Source organism: Gavia stellata, chromosome 3 (assembly GCF_030936135.1).
Source record: "Gavia stellata isolate bGavSte3 chromosome 3, bGavSte3.hap2, whole genome shotgun sequence".
NCBI classification, from domain to species: Eukaryota; Metazoa; Chordata; class Aves; order Gaviiformes; family Gaviidae; genus Gavia; species Gavia stellata.
Genome location: NC_082596.1, coordinates 104119966 through 104140866, shown reverse-complemented (window position 1 = coordinate 104140866; position 20901 = coordinate 104119966). Strand labels below are relative to the sequence as shown.

The 20901-nt window shown below is 42.7% G+C and overlaps 1 protein-coding gene across 1 annotated transcript in view; it reads left to right on the top strand.

Moving 5' to 3' along the window:
• Positions 1-1092: 1092 nt before the first annotated feature.
• Positions 1093-20901, top strand: part of ATP9B (ATPase phospholipid transporting 9B (putative)) — a 174262-nt gene continuing 154453 nt past the window's right edge. Inside the window, exons 1-2 of the mRNA XM_059815461.1 lie at positions 1093-1102; positions 17389-17562. Coding sequence (XP_059671444.1) covers positions 17426-17562 — 137 coding nt within the window. The 5' untranslated portion in view covers positions 1093-1102; positions 17389-17425. The remainder of the gene's footprint in view (positions 1103-17388; positions 17563-20901) is intronic.

Here is a 20901-nt window from a genome sequence, read left to right as displayed (position 1 = left end):
TTTTTTCTCCGTTTGTGGAAAGTATTCCGTATTTGTGATGGTGTTAGGCCTTTTGGTCCCCCCAGCATCTGATTTCAGAGGAATATCGAGGGATAACATCCTACAGCAGGCCGATGAACACACCTATCTTCCAAACCAGTTTTTGTTCTGCGGTGACTTGTGTATTGATCTTTCCCCCGTGAGGTCCCGTAGGCTGGTTCATTATCCCCGGCTTACAGGACATCCATTTCCATGCGGCAATACCTCTGGCTCACAAAACCGGTCTCTGTTTAATGGCAGGAAACAATCGTTGTCAATTCGCAGTGCTTTTACTCGTTCTGGGTGGTCACGCGAGTACTCGCTGACATCCAACATAGGTGACGGCTAGTCCTCGCCCTCCAAGAGATGGAAGGGGAGCCCACCTAGATCAACTTAAAAACCAGCAGGCATCCGCAGGCGAGCTGAGGACAACGGCTGTGGCGTTTCTCTCCCACAACCCTTGCCCAAGCCCTGAGCTCCCGGGTTCCCGTGAAACGCCCGCGTCCGCCCTGCCGCCAGGCCCGCGGATCCCTCCCGCACCGCCTCGGGCTCTTCCTCCTCACGGCTCACCCGTGTGGTACTTCAGAAGGGGAAGAATTAAACTCCACCGGCCCTAACGGGGGGCCCGGGGACGCCCAGCCCGCCGCACCCCGCCGCCACCTCACGCCGGCGCGCGCAGGGAGGGCCCCAACCGCCCCGCCCCGCCCCGCGCGCCCCTCCGGCGGGCCCAGCCGCTGCCCCGCCCGCCCGCGCGCGCCCGCCCCGCCCCCTCCGCGGGGCCCCGCCTCCTTGTTTATGGCGAGGCCCCGCCCCGCTGGCACTTCCTTCCTCCTGGCGTCAGCTGGAGGTGGCCGTGACGTCAGGGGTCCCGGCCGCACCTCGCGGGCGGCGGGGGCGAGGCGAAGCGGTGCTGGGCGGGGCGGGGGGAGGAGGAGGAGGAGGAGGAGGGGAAGCGGTCGGGCGCGAGGCGGAGGGGGGGCGCCCCCAAGATGGCGGACCAGATCCCGCTGCACCCGGTGCCGCGCAGCACCCAGCGGAGAGCGGCCTATTACACCAGCGCCGCCGCGGCGCAGAGGCACAGCAGGTACGGGCAGGGGCGGCGCGGCGGCTCCCCGCCCCCGCATCTCTAACGGCGGGCGGGGCGGTGCGTGCCCCTCGCCCGGCCCCGTTGCCCCGTGGGGCTCCGGCACCGCCCGCCCGGTCGGCGGGGAGGGGGGGACGGCCCCCCTGTAGGCCGAGGCGGGGGGTGCGGGCAGCCCCTGGCTCTTCCAGGCCTCCGCGGTGCCCGCCGCCCCCCTCGGCCCCCCGTGGGGGAGCGCGTCCCGCTCTTCCCCCCCCCTCGCCCGGCGGCGGGGCCGGGACCGGCTGTGGTGGCGGCGGCGGGTGGTGCCGCGGGGCCCCGCGGGAGGACGCGCAGGGCGCCCTGGGCCCCGCCGCTCCGGGCTCCGGCCCCGCGGCCAGCGGTGCGGCCTGCGCTGCCCCGGCCCCGCGGGGCGCCGCCCGCAACTCCGCGCAACTCGGCTCCCTCGCGGGTCGTTCGCTTGCGGGCGGGGGGCCCGCCTTGGCTGGCTCGTTCGGGCGTCGCTTGTGAATACGCTGTGAGGGAGTTACTGCGTATCAGCGCGGAAGACGTTCTCGGCTGTAAGAATTAAAGGAACTGCCGATTTCTGGAAGTGCGCTGTGTTGGGGGTTAAGCAATTTGAGGAAGCCCGTTGGAAGGTCTTGCTGTCAAATTAAGCTTTCAGGCAAAGCTTGGGTGTTTCTTTGCTTCCCGTTATTCCCAATAACTTCTAGGTATGCTGTTGTTGTGAGCAAGGAAAAACTTTGCTCTGTAATTTTGGTATGTCCGTGGGACAGCGCTCATACAGTAGAGGATATGATTATAGTTAGTTGTTCAAGGGGGTTTTTTCCCTCCTCTCTTGGTTTTTGTAGACCACTGCTTGCGGACACAAGGACGCGGGGGGAGCGGTTGTAGGATCTGAAGTCAATGGACTCTCTAAAAACAGAATAGTTGGTGCTGTTGTTCTAATTCAAATACAGCGATAAATCTGTTTCATGGTGAATAAAACGTATTTACTTCTTTATCCGAATGGAAAAACTAACAGAAAAGGTGGTTTAAAACTGTGCAAAATAGGTTAGGCTTAAACTATGTTGTCTTGATTCTTAAACTAGATAAAAATATTTTTTATGGACATTCACGAGCTTGTAGGACAGTCTACCATAGTAAGTCATTTTCCCCATCTCGCTAATACTTGAACATCCAACAATCTGTAGTACATTTGTCCTCTGTTTTGAGGTAGGGCGGTGTTACCGGCGTCATCCCCGTTCCTCAGAGAATTGAAGCAGGGGAAGCTCTTGCTGGAATCTGTAAGCTTCTTGGTAGGTGTTGTGCTTTGGAAGAAAAAGGGAAAGGGGAGGGTAATGTAGGCAAAAACTTAGTCCCGACCATGAAAGGTGTCAGGTGGTTCTGTTGTAGGTTACCCAGGAGTGTTTTGGCGATTGGAAAAATCCTGTAGATATGATGGGCTGAGTTCATAAATCGGGTAGATGCCCAGGTGTATTGAAGGTGTGTGTGCAGGCAGTAATTACAGTTATTTATACAAACTGTTTAAACCTGGCTTTATGAGCAGATTGGGCAAACCGAAAGTTCTAGCAAGGAACTACATGGATCTGCATCTTCCCCTCTGTCTTGTTTGATCAACATCACCCTCCAAAGATTGTGGATTAAATTCCTTCTAGTTTAGATTACATCTTTCAGAGTTACGGTCTTTCATAATCTATTTGTTACTCAGGTGCAGGTGATGTGTATTTAACTTACTGATCCTCCACACAAGTTATTGTCTATGATTTCCATTACTTTTGTTCAACTACTTGTAGGCTTATAAAACCTTTAAAAGTTGACAGGCACGTTTATTAAGTTTCTTTACTTTGATTACTTGATTAAATAAATTGCTCTCTTGAGCTCTGAGAATTAGAATACGTATACCAACCTCTTCACTCACTTTAATTCTTTGTATTTTTCTTAAGGTGAGTTGAGTAGGTTGGTCATTCTCTTTCAAGAATACTGTGCCCTTGATTTGTGAGAGCACCTCTTGGGTGCTTTGGAAGGTGTCCGATGGACCCGTAACAGAAGCATGGGAATGCTTGTGTAGATTCTACCACAGGTGTCTTGTGTAGAGTCAAAGAGGAAATACGGCAGTGCAGACAGTCAACTACAACTCGTAAGTCTTACGACTCTAAGCTTGTAATTGAACTACAGCTCCTGTGCCTTTATGAATGATTCATCCTGCTTTTCTAATCTTTATCTTCAGCACAGACTGTGAAGAAGCCTTGCATTCCTGTGGAAACTGCAGCAAAGGCCCTGATGTTGCAGAGACTTGTGAGAGTGTTGAAGTGAAGTCACTGAGGTCTCTGATACGCAGAAACTTATCACATGCACATGCGGATTTTGCCTAAAAGGGTGTAATTCATACTTCCGAAGATGTCTAGAAACAAACACTGATTAAAATATAATAGAGTTGGTATCTCAGGTGTAATCCAGTACTGTGGTTTCTGGGCCCTCAGGAGTCTTTGACTTGCTGTGATTTATTTCTTCAGTGAAGAATTTACAGTCTTTTTAAAGTCTTATACGCAGATCCTGAACTTCAGTGTGGTAGTGGTTTTAACTCAAATTGATTGCTTTGCTACTGTGCAACACCAGTTAATACAACTCATCAGTTGCTAACCTTTAGTGGCCTCAAAGCTCATTTGTAGGGTGACTTCTTTTCTGTGAGGTAAGCAGTCTATAGGAGTCTTTGCTAGTGTTGCTGTAGTTTGCTTTGCAGTGAGGACAAGGACTTTCTCATTCAGTGCTTGTCCTTAATGTGCTTTGTGCTTTTGAGATTATTTTGGCAGACTGATAGCATGTATTTTAAAGCCAGAATATGGTTTTCCCACACACCTGAAGAAACTTTGATGATGCACACCTGAGACTGTACACTTCTGTATAAAATTGTAGCCAGTTAAGAACCATGAAATGTCCTGAGCTGTACTTCATATATGAACATGACAAGATTAATGTATTTTATATATTCACTTTGTATATGTTAAGGCCTGTTTTAAAAAAAAAAAAATTAAAAATACATATTAAATTTTACCTATGGTTCAATGAACACGTGCATCCTGTTCTGCTTTTATTTCTGATGTTTAAGGGCAACTGATTACTTTTGCAGTAGAAATTCAAGTTTTATATCTTCTGCCATCTTCCTCTACCTCAGACAGACAGAGAACTGTTTGTGTGCTGCTGTTAGAAACTAGGTAAATCTATCTTGAAGTAAAAGGTTGTTCATCTTCAAATTACTAAACAATACCGAGGGGTTCTTAATATATTCAACTTGAATAGCTGTAGAAGGCTTGGGGGAAAAAGAGGTCATTGATTCAGCATTTGTTCCAGCACTTTTCCTTCAGCAAGAAGGATCTGTTATGTACAGGAAGAATAGCTGCTGCTTCTTGTTTACATCATGAGAGGGAAAAGAGGAGCGGAGAACATCCAGGATCACCTTGAATGAGCAGTGAGACTTAACACACTTGTTCTCATATGTTAGACTTGTCTTTGTCATCATCAGCCCCAGAGTAATCAGCTGCTAAACACAGGAAGGAAGTTAACTGTGCTGCGCCTGTGTTGTCATGTGAGGTCGATGAAGGAAAACAAGAAGCCTGGTGAAATACTGAAGGTGATAAGGAGGTAAACAGTAGTCAACCCTCATTTATCCATAAGCAAAATACCTGGTTTGTTCAGGTGTCCTGCACTTACTGCTGTCAGCGTATGCTTGTATTTGGCCTAAGGCGGCTAACGTGTGAGGCGTTGGGACTCCTGAGCTGGTACCAAAAAATCCGGTCTTACTAGCTGTGTCCAGTATTACATCAATTCAGTTGCACTGCAGGTATTCACAAAGGTGATGTCATGAAAAACGCCGCTTACTAGAAGGAACCCTCTTGCATGATTATTCATAGTATGGGTCACAGCAGTGTACTTCGAGTGACTGCACTGGATATATTAGGCGGTTGCAGTAGGGCGGGCTGCTGTTGCTTGTCTCTGCGGTTTGCTCACTGATAGAGCAACCCTGTTTTAAGGCAACCTGCTATACTGTTATTTTTGAATTCTCATTCTTTTATGTCATTAGTGACAAAGGAAACTACACGAGAAGGAAAAAAGAACAAAATAATAGGATAATGCGTCCTTTGTCCAGGTAAACGCAGGATACTTGTTGCTTAACAACTGGTAGATTATAGCTTATTTCATGTGAAGTATGGATAATAATAAAAAAAAAAATCTATTCCAGGCAAAATGGAATGGAAGTCAGCAGAACTCAAAGTTTGCTGGGTATTCACATGCTTCCCTGATACTTACAAATGTCAAATGAATCTTCATGTTGCATAGAAAGTAAGATGATTTAATGTAATATTACTGTTGTAATGCTTTTCATTTAAATGAAGGCTGTTCCCAGCAATCTTGTAGTCCCTCTGGTTATGATTTCTCGCGGTGTTTGGCTAGGTTTTACAGTAAACCACCAAAAAACAGAGACCTACAAATGTCAACAGATAATACTAGATGCATGTACAGTAATGCTGTGATTTCTTTAATTTCTGACGTCGTCTGAAGTGAGCTTTGTTAAAATACTTTGATACCTGGTGCCTGCTTTCAGTTGTTCGTTAGAAGCGTGTTCTAGTTCTGAACTACGGTGTGATTTTTTTCATAGTTCAGATGTTATTTTTTCATATTCCAGTGGCAAATTTCATGCCAGGTTTTTGGCATTTTAAGTGTAATAATTAAGAATAAAAACTTCCAAATAACTCCAAATGTTATTTATTGAGACCATGTAACAGTCAGAGCTAATAGGACCTAACATCTCTTGTAGAACAGTGTTTACAGAAAGCTCACAACTTATTTTGCTCTAACTGTGGGTCTGGAAAGCCTTGCAAAATGTCCATAATTGTTCAAAAAACTGAACGTTGATATGTATCAGTAGAGTTTACCTGTTGCATGGGTTGTATGCAGTGATAATTGGTATTTCTTGCAGTTTTTCTAAAATGTTGCTAGTTCCCGTCGCTCTCTTTCCCTGGGTGCTTCCGAATGTTTAGAGCAAAAGTTCTTACAATATTTGGGTAGAGTTTTACAGGTTTCATTTTAATCTGCTCTTCTCCCCCACACACCTGTTAATTGAATGGCTCTACATATTTCATCCTGAAAATGAGTTTGAAAATGATGGATGAATCTGAAGGATTGACAATATTGATGTTAATTGAAATTTTAATATAGCTTCTGTGAAGATGGAACTGAAATTACTTTTGAACATTTACGTTTTAAAACTACTGTTGCAAAGTGACAGTAACTTCTTCAAACATCTGTTGTTTGACCAGAAGCAATGAATTGTTTAGTCCAGGAACATAAACTGTCAATGTTTGTTACTTTTTTGTAGAAATAGCATTGTTAATGTTATTCATCCTGCTACTCAGGATATGGTCGCAGAAACTCCTAAAAGTTAAGCAGCTGTGGGAGTGGGTGCTGCTTGTTGATTGTCTGCGTGTGTGCTGGCACGCTTGCACTTGCTCATGGCGAAAGCTCGTAACATTGTCTTGGTTCCTATGGTGCTTTACTTAAATCAGAGCTGCTCTCTTGAGGGTTTTTTCCCCTCTGTGACACGCATACAGAACTGGCAACTAGGTGGACGCACCATTGCAGATCAGTCTAACCCATTTCTCTGTAGGACAGACCTGTGCTGGAGGTAGCGACTCAAAGTGAGACTTGCTGGTTGTTGCTGCGCTATCAGAAATTACAGATGTTACAGGTTCAGCCGATACTTGCCAGAAGCGTTGTGAACTCTGAACAACCGAAAGTGGTATTCCTGATAAGTGTTTCACATTACAGCTGCTAATATATAGATGTTGAAGCGTAATGGAAATGAGAACGCGTTAAAGTACACGGCTGTATGTTGTGCTGATATATTCAAATGTTCATTCAAAGACACTTCTATCTTTTGTTTTAGCATATGGAGGAGAGGATCAAAAGCGGTGCAAAGAAATCTCTGTGGAGTTGTAGTTAGGTGAATTGCCCATACTGTTACGGCATTCTTACAAAGTAGATCAATCCTTTTGTTCTTTTTGCAGGAGAACTATTGCCCCCCTGGTTTTTACTGACCTCACCTGAAATTCAAAGTGTCTCTTTTGCAAAGCAAAACTTCTTTTCTTTACATTAAAAAAGCACTAATAAAAATTGATGTCACTCTCTTGCAGGACATACTGATCTTTGTCATTAGCCTTTCCTGAATGGTGGTTTTGGACAGAGATTCACCATTGTTGTTTGGAACTATGTCGCTGAGGTATTTTTAGGCTGAATCTGAGGTGCCGTCTCTTAATTCTGCTTCTTCCAACAGGGTTGTTTGCGTGGCACCATTGTACTTGGGATGTTGCGTTTCTGTAGCAGTGGTTGGGGCTGTGTTTTCAAGGCGCTCTCAAGTTATGAAGTGCCACTAGTTTTTAGAAAAAGAAGTTAGCAGTGAATTATTATTTTCTTCTTCTCAATGTATGTTCTTTGCCCGTTGTTCACATATTCACATTCCTGGATTGCGTGTTGCTGTGTTTGCTGAAGACGTTGTTCATGAGTTAATACTGCTTGTTGGGATTGGCACCTGATTCAGGGTAGGTGTAGATGCTGAGATTTTTGTTGGGGACAAAGGTCATAGTAGTTTGATATCAAACTTTTGAAAAATGGCCTCACCGTATGTTAATGTTTCCAGAGCTTTTATGCAGTGTGTGTCGTCGTCGTTGTTACTTTAGCTTCTGTGGCTTTTGCTTTTCAGACCAATCTTTGATTTAACGATGCAGGTAACCATATTACACGTATATAGAGCTGCTCACAGTAGCTACCGTAAAGTATTTTACGTACAATGGCACTTCGTTGGTGTCATACCTGAGAAGTAGTTTGTGATACTTTGTCTGCAGACATAAATATTGTTGACATAAGAACTTTAAGTGATTTTAGTAATTAATTGCAGTGCTTTGACTTGATGTTACTTAGAACTGTGTATTTGGAAAAAGTTGTCCTTATGTTTTTTTTCTGCACTAGTAATATTCTTTAACACCAAGATAGGTTTACAGACAGTCATAATCTTTAGCATGATTATTCTTAATTATCCTGATCTGAAGCATTTTAATTATTAGGCAAAAAAATGTTTGAGAACTTCAAATTGCTACTGCAGATGATGCCGTCTTTTGCAGTGAGCGCATGTGCCTGTGCTGTAGAATAAATTTGGTAAACGTATTTCTAAGGTTGTTCATGTTTAAGCTATTATTTTTGCCCTGTATTTGCATGCCTTCCTGGTTTGCATCTGTAGTATCTAAATACAGTGATTTGTGTTGCTTGGGCAGGCGTTTGGATTGCTAAGAACAGGGAGAGAAAACAATTGATTGGGCTCCAATGTCAATAACAATACCCAGTGACAGTGATAAAATGATCTCGTCGTTGTGATCGATGACGTACCCTACTAATTAAAAATAGGGTTCTGGTGAATGCAGATGATGTTTCCGCAGGTCCTGCTGTGTATTTAGGTATTTCTGGTACCTATTTGTTAAATATAGAGACTCACTCATCTTGTCATGGGTTGAAAAAGATCTTACATTAGGATACGAGTAGTGCTTTGTGAGGTGAGCAAAGGGGAGTAAAGAAGGGTGCCTTTTTTCATGAAAGCTTCGATATGCAGATCTTCTGAATTTGATTCATCTGTATACAGCTCCAGTAAGAAAGTGCGAGCTAGGAGAGAGAGAAGGCAAATAGAATTCAGAGCATTTGCTTTATGTAAGTGTCTGGTGGAACCTGTGGGTTTAGTATCTGTGATTTAAGCAATTTTTGATAAGCTACTGAAGAACGGGAGCTGCTTTGGAAATAAATATATAGTCGGCTTTTAGACCTTTATCTCAACAGATGTAAGGGCTTTTCCTATAGTTCTGCATGGCAGAAGATGGCAGCTTTTTTCTTTTTTCTTTTTTTTTTTTTTATTGTAGTAGTTGATCAAAAATGCTGCCTTGTGTTTTTCCAGAACACTTCTTTGCATCACTTGTAAAAGGCTGGGGGCAGCTTGGTTTTTTTGTCTTATTGCAGTAAATATTATTCATCTCAGTGACACACTCAGTAATAAACTTGCCCACATACACTACAAGTACTTTTTCCTTCTGTCTATTTTGTTGTCCAGTGGATAAACATGCACTAGGATGGGAGTGATGTAATAGGTTTTTAAAGATCCTGTTATGCAAGGACAGGAAAGCAAAGCTGACTATTGAAACTGGATATAGATGTTCAGCTGTACAAATCTTCAGCTTCCTTAAAAGCTGCCCAAATGTGGGGGGTGATTTTTTGTTATAACTGTTGGAATCCTGTGGTTAGTGTTATCTTCCATGTAGAGATCTGACACATCTGTCCCTGATAATCCTATTACAAATGTATATGCGTTATTTTGTGTGTATGTATTTTTTTAGGCCAGGACTTGTATTCAGAGACTTCCCAAGTAATACTGACTAGGGGTGCACTTGCATTAGACGTACGACTAAAGCTAAATAGGGACAAATAGTGGCAAGCTCTGATCAATTCTAAAAACTTCTGAAATAGCTTTTCTGTGTTTTGGAGGAAGAGGTTAAAGGAAATTCTTTAAATTTCATGCACTTACCTGTAGAAGATTTTTCTACTTTCCACTTCTGTTGTAATCTAGGAACAACATGATTGCTCTGTAGTTTAACTGAATTTACTGCTGTGTAAAGTAGAGGTGTTTCAAATTAGAGGGGAGAAGTAACTTTCAATCTTCTGAAATGCAGAAGAATATTTGGAAAAAAAAAGGTATTGGTAATTTGATTTTTCTCAGGTAGCTTCTATCAAAGCAATCTGTTTTATGGAGACACTGGATATTTGAATAAGAGGAGCATTTATATGAAAATATGTTGTGTACTTACAAGCATGGTTATGGATGAACGTACGTTTCTTAATAAATTTTTTTCCTGCTGCTGTGCAGAATTTCCTGGGATTTTTTCTTTGTCACAGGGCAGGATCTGAACAGTTACGTTGGTGATACAGACAGCCTACAGCAGTTGCTGCTTTGGTGGTTTGTCCTTTAAGAAACAACTCTTGCTCTTTATATAAATATGCCCATCCCTTTCTTCGTTATTCCTCCTACTGCATCTGTAGACTTTGGCAGTCTCCTTCTTTATCCTTAGGCTGGGAAGGTGTTCACCTAGGTTAACCCTTGGAGGAATGACTGACTGGAGGTAGAGCAGGATATGGCGGAGGGAGGTTGTGCTGCGTCCTCCCGCAGCCTTCCCTCTGCCCGTGGCCAGAAGCAGAGGCGGGCCCGTGGCTGGCAGGAGCCACTGAGCCACATCCCCGGCGCTTGGTGGGGTGGGACGTGGTCATGGTGGCAAGCGGTGGTAGCTCAACTGCCAGTAACTGGTTTTCACAGCTTTCCTGCTCAGACGCTCAGCTGGAGCTTTTTCCGCGGCTGCCTCTCTTCCATGCTACTCTGCATCCCACAGCCATCTCCTGTGTCCAATTCCTGTGCAAACTCGTGGCCACACATTCCTTTTCCCTCCCTCGCTAGGTTTGAGAAATACCGCTTTAAGACATCAGCTTTGTTTTTTCTTCTTGTGAATTATGGTATATAGCACAAGTGAGAGGCGACAAGGAAACAGTATTTATGCAGTGTCTGACACAGTGCTTCTATCCTACCCGCGTCTTTTAAGGAGACAGATAGAAAAATCCATCGTAGATACTGCTTCTGCGTTTGCCGAGTGAGTAAACCCAGAAAAACACGCGGTCATGATTGCCCTGCCCCTTGCACCTTCCTGCTGCACCCTTGAACGTTGCTCTTTCAGTACAATGGAAAGCTGGCAGAAAATACAGAAATAATTACGGATCTAAATAGGTAGCCAGGTTAGATTTAAATTAATTAAAATGGTTTCCATTATCAGTTATGGCACCCGTGGAACTCTGCAGCCGCCTCTACTCTGGCAAACAGCCATCGCAGTGGAATGATGTAGCTACGGGTGACTTGAGGCAGCATTTTCACAGCAGATGTTTATATCAAAATTTCATTTAAAAGTATTTATTGTAAATGGTTTCCTTAAATCTGTTAAATGATGTTGCTAACAGTAGTCAGATTTTGTTGAAAGTTGTTTAATATTAATGTTCCTTTTTCCTTAGGAAACCATATTTTTGTCCAGGTAGTTGTCTTCATACCTGATTTGGCAGCGCTCATGCTGAGAGTTTTGATGTCTTCACTCTGGCTTCTTTATTCATGTTGCTTTCAGTGCTTCCCTATTTTAATAAAAGTTTCTAGGATTATACTTAATTGATTTGTCAGTCAAGGAAAATCAGCACTTCAAGCAATTAAGTGCAGAAAAATACTAAGTAACAAAGACACAAAGATTTTTGTCCTCATGCTAGTTATGAAAAATCCATTATTCATTATCTTATTGTTTTTAAATACTGAAGTACAATTTTCCAACACAATAGCAAAATTGCTTTTGAAACAGAATAAATTGCTTGCCAGTTCAGCGGCTGTATTTTGAAGTCAAGATTACTGAACATGATGGTGCTTATGCTCATTATCTTCACTGCTTGGTGAAGCTCCGTATTTAAAAGCGCAAACCTAGATACTGATTGTGAAAAAAATATTTTGTTTATAATGGCAAAAAAACCTTAAAGAAATGATGATTAGGACATCAATGTACTCTGCAAATAGTCTTGTACATGTGGTAATAGATTTAAATATTATGCATGTCTGTGAATGTGTTTCTCAGCCAAGTCTCTGCCCCATAATTCTCTTGCGTTAGCATGTTCCTTCAAGAGAGACTCTAACCACGTTTGCTGTGTTACCTTTGTATATAAAGGATATTCTTTTCTCAATCAGACGCTTGTTAACTTTGTACAGAAGTAAAAGGGATCTGTTACTTTGCAAGATCTTGCTGTACACTGCGGTACAGCGAGCAGATTGTGATTTCACTGGATGGTGTTACAAATACACCATTAATTGGATGGGTGTCTAAAAGCAAAACACACTGCAACGGAAAGCTATATATTAAAACAGTGATAATGTAAATTTAACCAGGAGAGATTATAAAAGCATTGAATGCGAATCTGTTTAAACGCAGGCCTGTCTTACTGGAAGTCTTAGCGTAAAGTAATGTCTTAATTTTTTTCTAAGCAGTGGTTTTATTGTCTAGTGTTAAAATTAGTCTAGTCTGAGAGTAATCCATATAATTTAGTATAATAGACACATTAACCTGTAATACCTGCTGTTTTGAGCAGAGAATTTTTTTTGTATAGTGTTTTTTCTTAATGACCATTGATAGTAATGGGAATGGAAAACATATTGCCAGATTGCAAAAAGCTGCATCTGATGTTTAGTTTAATATGGCAAACAACATTGTGAAGATCAAGTTTTCCATGTTTGTTTTAAACTTTATTTTCCTTTTTTTTTTTAAGTGGGTAGTGGTGGTAATAATTCTGAAAGCATTTTCTGTGCTGTATTTTCACATAACTTTCTGGGAACTTGTAACTTTTAACAAATTTATGCAGCTTTTTGGTTTGAAACTCTTGTGTTTTCTGCAGTGTGGTTGTGCTTTTGCATCATTTGAAACATAAAGATTTTTTTTCTTTACAAAGTCTAATGTCCTTAAGGTTCCAAGACTCGGTTGACTTGTAGCTGGAGGGGTGTGGGTGTGTGTTTATTATTATTTCTAGTTATGCATTATTTTCTAATCTGGTCTGAACACACTGTTAACATCCCTTAATGATGTCCCATACCAAGTGATTCAAAGGAGGTGCAGAAATCGGGGCATCGCCTGCCAACCAGAAGAGGAAGCATCTAGCTAATAACTGGTTAACTGATAGCGGGTTTGGTTTGGTTTTTTGTCTCTTCTTTCTTATTAGGTCTTCCTTCCTGACTGTGTTGATACCAATTTATTACACAGCCAATGTAAAGAATGTGGTGTACCTTTTCAATAGAAATCTAATACTACAATACAATCCCTCCCTCCCCGCCTCCCTTTACTGGCATCCAAAAACGTTAATAACTGCTTTAATATATTCCCGTATACCACAGGGCACAACACGGAAAATCTAGGGGAAAAGGAAATGCTTTCAGATTTTTGTCGTAGATATACAGTAAGTTGAGAAAACGCAAATCCAGTGATGGTGCTTTGTCATGCTTAGTCCTGGTGTTTGTAATGTTACTTTCTTTTTAAAATACTGGGTTTGTCTATCGAGATTTTGGACTGAGTACTGTGCAGGGTGCTGTTCTACATCAGCAGAACTTCCCCCTGCTTGAGCAGGGCCACCTAGAGCTGGTTGCCCAGGATCGTGTCCAGATAGCTTTTAAACATCTCCAAGGACGGAGATGCCACAGTCTCCCTGGACAACCCTTGCCAGTCATCCTCATGGTAAAAACGTGTTTCCTGATATTTAGACGGCACCTCCCGCGCTTCAGTTTTTGCTCGTTGCCTCTTGTCCTGTGACTGGGCACCACTGAAGAGAGCCTGGCTCAGTCGTCTTTGCAGCCTCCCTTCAGGTATTTATAGACGTTAATAAGATCCTGCCCATGCTTTGTCTTCTCCAGGCTGAACGGTCCTAGCTTGCTCAGCCTTTCCTCATAGGAGAGATGCTCCAGTCCCTTAATCATCTTCATGGCCCTTTGCTGGGCTCTGTTCAGTATGTCCATGTCTCTCTTCTACTGAGGAGCCCAGAACTGGACACAGGAGTCTGGTGTGTGGCCTCACCAGTGCTGAGCAGAGGGGAGGGGGCTCTTCCCTTGACCCGCTGGCAATACTTTGCGTAGCACAGCTGAGGATACCAGTAGCTTTCTTTGCAGCAAGGGCACATCGCTGGCTCATGTTCAACCTAGTGCCCAACAGGATCTCCAGGTTCTTTTCTGCCAAGCTCATTTCCAGGTGGCTGGCCCCCAGCATATACTGGTGTGTAGGGTTGTTCCTTGCCAGGTGCAGGACTTTGCAATTCTCCTTGTTGAGCTTCCTGAGGTTCCTATCAGCCCATTTCTCCAGCCTGTCAAGTTTGTGCTGGATGGCAGCACGCCCATCTGGCCTATCGGACACTCCTTCCAGTTTTGTGTCGTCTACAAACTTGCTGAGGGTGCGCTCTGCCCCATCATCCAGACCACTAACGAAGATGTTAAACAGGACTGGACCCAATATGGACCCCTGGGGTGCACTGCTAGTTACTGGTCTCCAACTAGACTTTGCACCACTTATGACCACCCTCTGGGCCTGGCCATTCAGCCAGTTTTGGATCTGCCTCGCTCTCTGCTCATCCAGCCGCTGCATCAACAGCTCGTCTATGAGGATTTTATGGGAGACAGTGGCAAAGGCCTTACTGAAGTCCAAGTAGACACTATCCACTGCTCTCCCCTCATCTACCAGGCCAGTTATTTCATTGTAATAGTTCATCAAATTAGCCAAGCATGACTTTCCCTTGGTGAAACCATGCTGACTACTCTTGATGATTTTCTTGTCCTTTGTGTGCCTGGAAATGGTTTCCAGGATGAGCTGCTCCGTGACCTTCCCAGGGATCGTGGTGAGACTGACAGGCCTGTAGTTCCCTGCGTCCTCCTTCTTGCCCTTCTTGAAGACAGGAGTGATATTTGCTTTCCTCCACTCTTCAGTCACCTCTCCCAGCCACCATGATTGATTAAAGATTATCAAAAGTGGACTCACAATGACATCTGCCAGCTCCCTCAGCACTCATGGGTGCATCCCGTCAGGGCCCGTAGGCTTATATATATCCAGTTTGGTTAAGTGTTCCCTGACCTTATCTTCATCTTCCTTGCTCCAGCCTTTCCCCTGCTCTCTGAGACCTGAGACTCCTGAAAACCAGTAAGGACTGAGGCAAAGAAGGCATTCAGTACCTCAGCCTTTTCCACATCCTGTGTAACCAGGTCCCCCGTCTCATTCAGCAATGAACCCACATTTTTCCTAGTCTTCCTTTTGTCACCTGTATATTTACAGACTTCATGTCTTTGACATCCCTGGCCAGATTCAGTTCCATTTGGGCTATAGCTTTCCCAGCTCTGTCCCTGGATGCTCAGACAATGTTTTTGTACTCCTCCCAGGTTACCCGTCCTTACTTCTACCCTCTGCGCGCTTCCTTTGAGTTTGGACAGGAGCTCCTTGTTCATCCAGTCAGGCCTCCTGGCATTTTTGCCCAACTTCCTATTCATTGGGATAGAACTCTCTTGAGCTTGGAAGAGCTGATCCTTGAATACTACCCAGCTTTTTTGGGCCCCTCTTCCCTCCAAGGCTTTATCCCATGGGACTTTTCCAAGCAGTTCTCCTGAAGTCCAGGGTTATGAGCTTGCTTGCCACCCTCCTCCCTGCCCTCAGGACCCTGAACTCCACCATCTCACGGTCACCGCAGCCAAGGCTGTGTTTGACCTTCGCGTCCCTGGTGAGCCCCTCCTTGCTTGGTGAGTGTGAGGTCCAGCGGAACACCTCTCCTTGTCGGCTCCATCTAATTACATGGAGGGCGACGTTGTTGTCAAAGCACTTTGCAGGACCCTCCGGGATTGCTTATGTTCTTTTGTGTTGTCCCTCCAGCAGATACCAGCGTGGTGGAAGTCCCCCATGAAGACGAGGGCTTGCGAACGGGAGGCTGCTCCTATCTGTCTGTAAGGGGTCTTATCTGCTTGTTCTTCCTTTTCAGGCAGTCTGTAGCCAACACCCGCTGTAATGTCGTCTTTACCTGTCCTCTCCTTAATCCGGAGCCAGAAGCTCTCAGTTGGCTCCTCACCCGTCCCCAGGCACAGCTCCACGCGCTCCGGCTGCTCTCTCACATAAAGGGAATGGATTTTTGGGTTTGTTAATTACTATCTTTATATAGATTACTTGTAGGTTGCTGTGGGGAAAATGGGACAGTCCCAGGATGCACATTGTAAGAGATGACTATACAGTACAGCTTCATAAAAATCCAAATTACTAATTCTGTGCCAAACACTTATATTTTTTGTGACTCAGTCCTTTTTCTTGTTTGTTTTTTTTTTCTGAGCTCTAGGAATTACTCTTCACTACTCCCAGTGCAAGAATAATTTCAAGGTAGATAAATTACATATTATACAAAGAATAGGTTGATGATAGTCTACTAGTCTTCCGAAGTGTAAAGTATTTGAGAAATTTTAAAAACACATATGCAGAATATCTTTCGATTTGGTCAGATACTTTTTTCATCAGCTGTTCCTATTTAAAGACTGCTTAACTACCATTACCGATCGTGCCAAATAATATTTTTATATATTTAAAAGTTTTTTTGCTTTTGTGTTCAGTTTGATATGTTTTTCACGTATTTTGTAAGCGTTTGTGCAGCCATCTTTTCTGACCATTTTGTTTATTTTCTGTATCGTGCGTTTTTATTGATTAGGGTTATTGTATGAGTTATTGCATATAAGTAGATGATCTTTGCTTGACTGTAATGTTTAATTCCTTTTAAGATTTTCTTCTAATTAATGTCCTTATTAGTCCTTCTAATAGTCTGTGAAAGGAAACCTGAGTAATAGTGCAGTTTCTTCCAATCATCTTCCCAATGGTATAAAAATGTGAACTAAATAAGTCATTCAATTTACATGCACTTAGGGGAATTTTCTTACCGAATATTCCAGTGTTTTGTCTTGGCATAAAAAGCATTCCGGAAATGTGAAATGGAAATGGAGAATAGTTTCTGGAGAGGAAAGGACCGTTGTGAGCTTAGTGTTGTTTCCATAGGTCCCACAGGCAAATCTTTTTTTTGACTCACTGAATGTTTTTATGTAGAATTATAAAAGTAACTGTAATGTTTTAGTAATTAAAACTGAGATAGTGATGAGTTGTGTAGAAAGTGTGACTCAAATAGAGGCCTGTGCACAGAGGAATAGAGGTCAGGAAAGCAAGTTGAAGAAGCTCAGTGAAAATCTAAAGTCTGTACTTCCATGAAAACTCAGTCATTTGCATCTGCTATAAACTTTTTGCCAAGTAAATACTGTTTAGCAACATCTTACAAAGAATCCTTTGAAAAGTATGAAGTTGCAGCTCTGTAAGTACAAATTATATGAGAAACGAGCGTTTTCCTAGAATGATTTATACTATGATTGACAATGATTGATTGCAGGGCTTTTTGCTGTATTACACGTTTTTAACTCAAATCAGAATTTCTTGTTGATGTGTTAGCACAAATACATGAGATGTTTAGATGAAAATACCTCTCTAATAATATTCCATATGGCAAGAATTAACTTGTTGCTTTAGGAGGTTCCTGGTAATCAAAAATGATGTATTGCCTATTTATTTAGTGTGTTTATTTCATTTTGCCAGGTACCAAGTGGAAGATGAGTCCTCTCATTTGGATGAAATGCCACTAATGATGTCGGAAGAAGGCTTTGAAAATGATGAGAGTGATTACCATACTCTACCAAGAGCCAGAATTTCTCAGAGAAGAAGAGGCTTGGAATGGTTTATCTGTGGTGGCTGGAAGTTCCTTTGCACTAGGTCTGTTGCATACCAATACTTTTTATTAAACTATTAAATGAATTAAGTATCATATGTATGCATTGTGTGATGTGTGCAGAGTACAGGAACACAGTGATTTGCTTGTCACACACCTTTTGATTGCTTTGCCTGCATTTTCCCTACTAAGACATTACCAGCCGTTAACTAAAAAAAAGTTCTGAAGAGCTGCTGCTGCATACGTCTCCTGTCTGCTTTGCTGACTTGCAAGAAAAAGGGAGGCTTTTAAGAGAGATGATGTACTAAATGGGTACTAGTTTGGGGTCTGTAATATGGCATATAATAAGCTTGGTCCTCAATTCTACTCAAAACCACCTCAGGGTAGAGGGGTTAAAACTTTCTTTTACTTCTGAGGGCATTAGTGTGTTAAGTTGACAATATATAAATTTTATTGCTGTTGCTGAAGAGAAAAGGCAAATTCATTAACTAACGATTAGTTAACACTTCAACTGTACAGGGTGAAGAATACATGTGACTGGTGGCCGTGGAGTGAATTACAGATGGAATTAGCTCTTGTGATTTGGTTCTTATTTAGAAACTTTTTGTGCCAAACCGCTGTATGCCGTTGCCTCGGAATAGTAACTTTCTAATGAATTGCTAGCAAATTTCTAAATACAGAAATGGCTGTTAGGATGATTAAGAATTATGGGGTTTTTTTATCTTGAATTATAAAATCTGAGAATCAGTCAAGTGAAGTGAGTGGAGCGTTTTGAGTGAACTTAAATGGTGAATGCTTTTTTTGGCAGATGATTTTAGAATTGATTCAGATAGAAGTCTTCACGGGTGGTTTTCATGGCACTTAATAAATTCCAAGAGGCCCGTTACTGTTTTACCTAAGTAAAACTGTATTTCTGCACCTTTAGTTTTGGACTAATTTTGTTACACAGCTTTACAAATTGCAGAAAAATATAAGCTGTGGTGATTTCTTTTTTCTATAATGATGTAATAAAACTTACAGATTATTAATTTTATTATAGGGAATAAATGTTTGGAAAGTAGCAGGAAGGAACTAAGGCAACAAAGTTTACAGAAGCAGTGTTTGTGTATGTAAATGATTTTGGGAAGCAATGTTTCTGTTACAGAACTCCCACTGTAGTTTTTAAAAAAACATTTTTAAGTATCTAAAGAGGCTGTTAATCTTTTGCACATATCTTAAAATTGACATACCTTTCAAAAAATATACTTTAGGTGGGTTCAGCTCTTTAAGTGTTAGTTACTGTGATTACATTCCTGTAAGTGTCATGAGAACAGGTAGACCAGTAAAGACTGCACCCTGTAGTTGCCCTGATAGGATTTACAGTGTTTGGAGAGAGGCAGCAATTGCAAGATGAGTTTATGTTGGACAGTTAGTTAACAGTTAGTTAACAACCCTAAGAGAATGTCGCAAGAAAGTGTCATTAATGCTGAGGATTGCAAAATTCCATGTTCTCGCTTGCTCTTTAAAATTGATAGGTATATCTCAGCTTTAAGTGGAGCTCAAGCCTAGAAACTTTCAAAGTTATTAGAACTTATTAATTAAAATACTGGAGCCATATTTGTGATGGATTTTTGAGAAAGAAAAGAGCAAGGAAATTGCATTATGGTTTCATTATTTTGCTGCTACTTATACATATATTACTGCTGATGTAGGTGTGTAAAAGAAAAGCCCTCACTAAGAAAGAGGCCTTAGAGGCGTATGACTTCTGCTTTGCTGATTTTCTCAACTGAATTTGGATACAATAAAGAGTCCATTCAGTCTTGTATTTGTACCTAGAGACATTTTAATCCCATTAGTGTTTTCTATAACAGAATATCATAGCAGATAATTATAATTTTTCATGGAAAAAAACCAACCTCTAGTTAAAAAAAAGGGATGACCATCAGATAGATCCTAGCAGCAGTTTGAACTTCCAGTAGGATATTCACAGAATCACTAAGGTTGGAAAAGACCTGTAAGATCATCAAGTCCAACCATCAACCCAACCCCACCATGCCCACTAAACCATGTCCCGCAGTGCCACGTCCACACATTCCTTGAACCCCTCCAGGGATGGTGACTCCACCACCTCCCTGGGCAGCCTCTTCCAGTGCTTCACCGCTCTCTCAGGAAAGACATTTTTCCTAATATCCAGCCTGAACCTCCCCTGGCGCAACTTGAGGCCATTTCCTCTTGTCCTATCACTTGGGAGAAGAGGCCAACACCCACCTCACCACAACCCCCTCTCAGGGTTCTCCAGGCTGAACAACCCCAGCTCCCTCAGCTGCTCCTCATCAGACTTGTGCTCCAGACCCCTCACCAGCTCCGTCGCCCTTCTCTGGACACACTCCAGCACCTCAATGTCCTTCTTGGAGTGAGGGGCCCAAAACTGAACTCAGCATTCGAGGTGTGGCCTCACCAGCGCCGAGTACAGGGGCACGATCACCTCCCTCCCACAAGGACGGTGCAGGCATCTGCTTAGATGAGATGAGGAAAATTAGCTGGAAGGAAGGTGAATCCTATGGTATCTTGTCTATTGGTCCAGTCAGGCTGGATAAAAACCTCAGCTTGGGTGAGCACTTCTGACTGAGCATGTAAATACCTGTTGTGGTGATAACCGAGGTTTCTTCTGGGCTGAGAGCACCATTGAGGCATCGTTATTAATGAAAGTCAGGGACATGCAGTCAGTGTTAAGTTATTTTTTGTGATGGTTTCTCGTTACAGTAAAACTTTATGAATTTTTGCTGGGGCCCATGGAATATGAGAGTTTTTGAAATGCCTGTATGCAGTTCATAAAGTTGCCTAGGATCATGCAAAAGATCATACAGGAAAGCTGGAGGCTACTGTGTTGCCATACATGCAGTGACTACTTACACTGTGTGATAGAACGTTCTTACGTGATGTAAAATACCGCTTTGGGACAGAATTGGGTGTTGATACCTTCACACTTGAAATGGAGAGCAACATGTGAGAAAGCAATTATCATGTGCGTTGGTGGTGGATTATACATGTTACGCAAACAACTGAAACTTATTTCCAGAAGGCAAACTGCATTCTTTTAAGTGTAATGTGAGATTAAATACAGCGTAGCAGTCTGAAACCTGTTCAGTTGCACAGAATTTAAAATTTCACCCTGTTTTTATGGAAATTGGTATCTCATACCTGAGACTGGGGGAGGTTGAAATCTCGACTTCTGCATCCAGAATTTCCTTTTGTGCTGTAAACTAAATTGTAAGTTTTTCAAAACAGTGACAGGAAGATGAACACAATAAAAGACTAGGCGTTTGTCCGGAGCTGAGCTCAGGGGCCCCCTGATTTCTTTTGGGTTCTCAGTGAAAGTCTTGTGTTTGTGTTCAAAATCACTT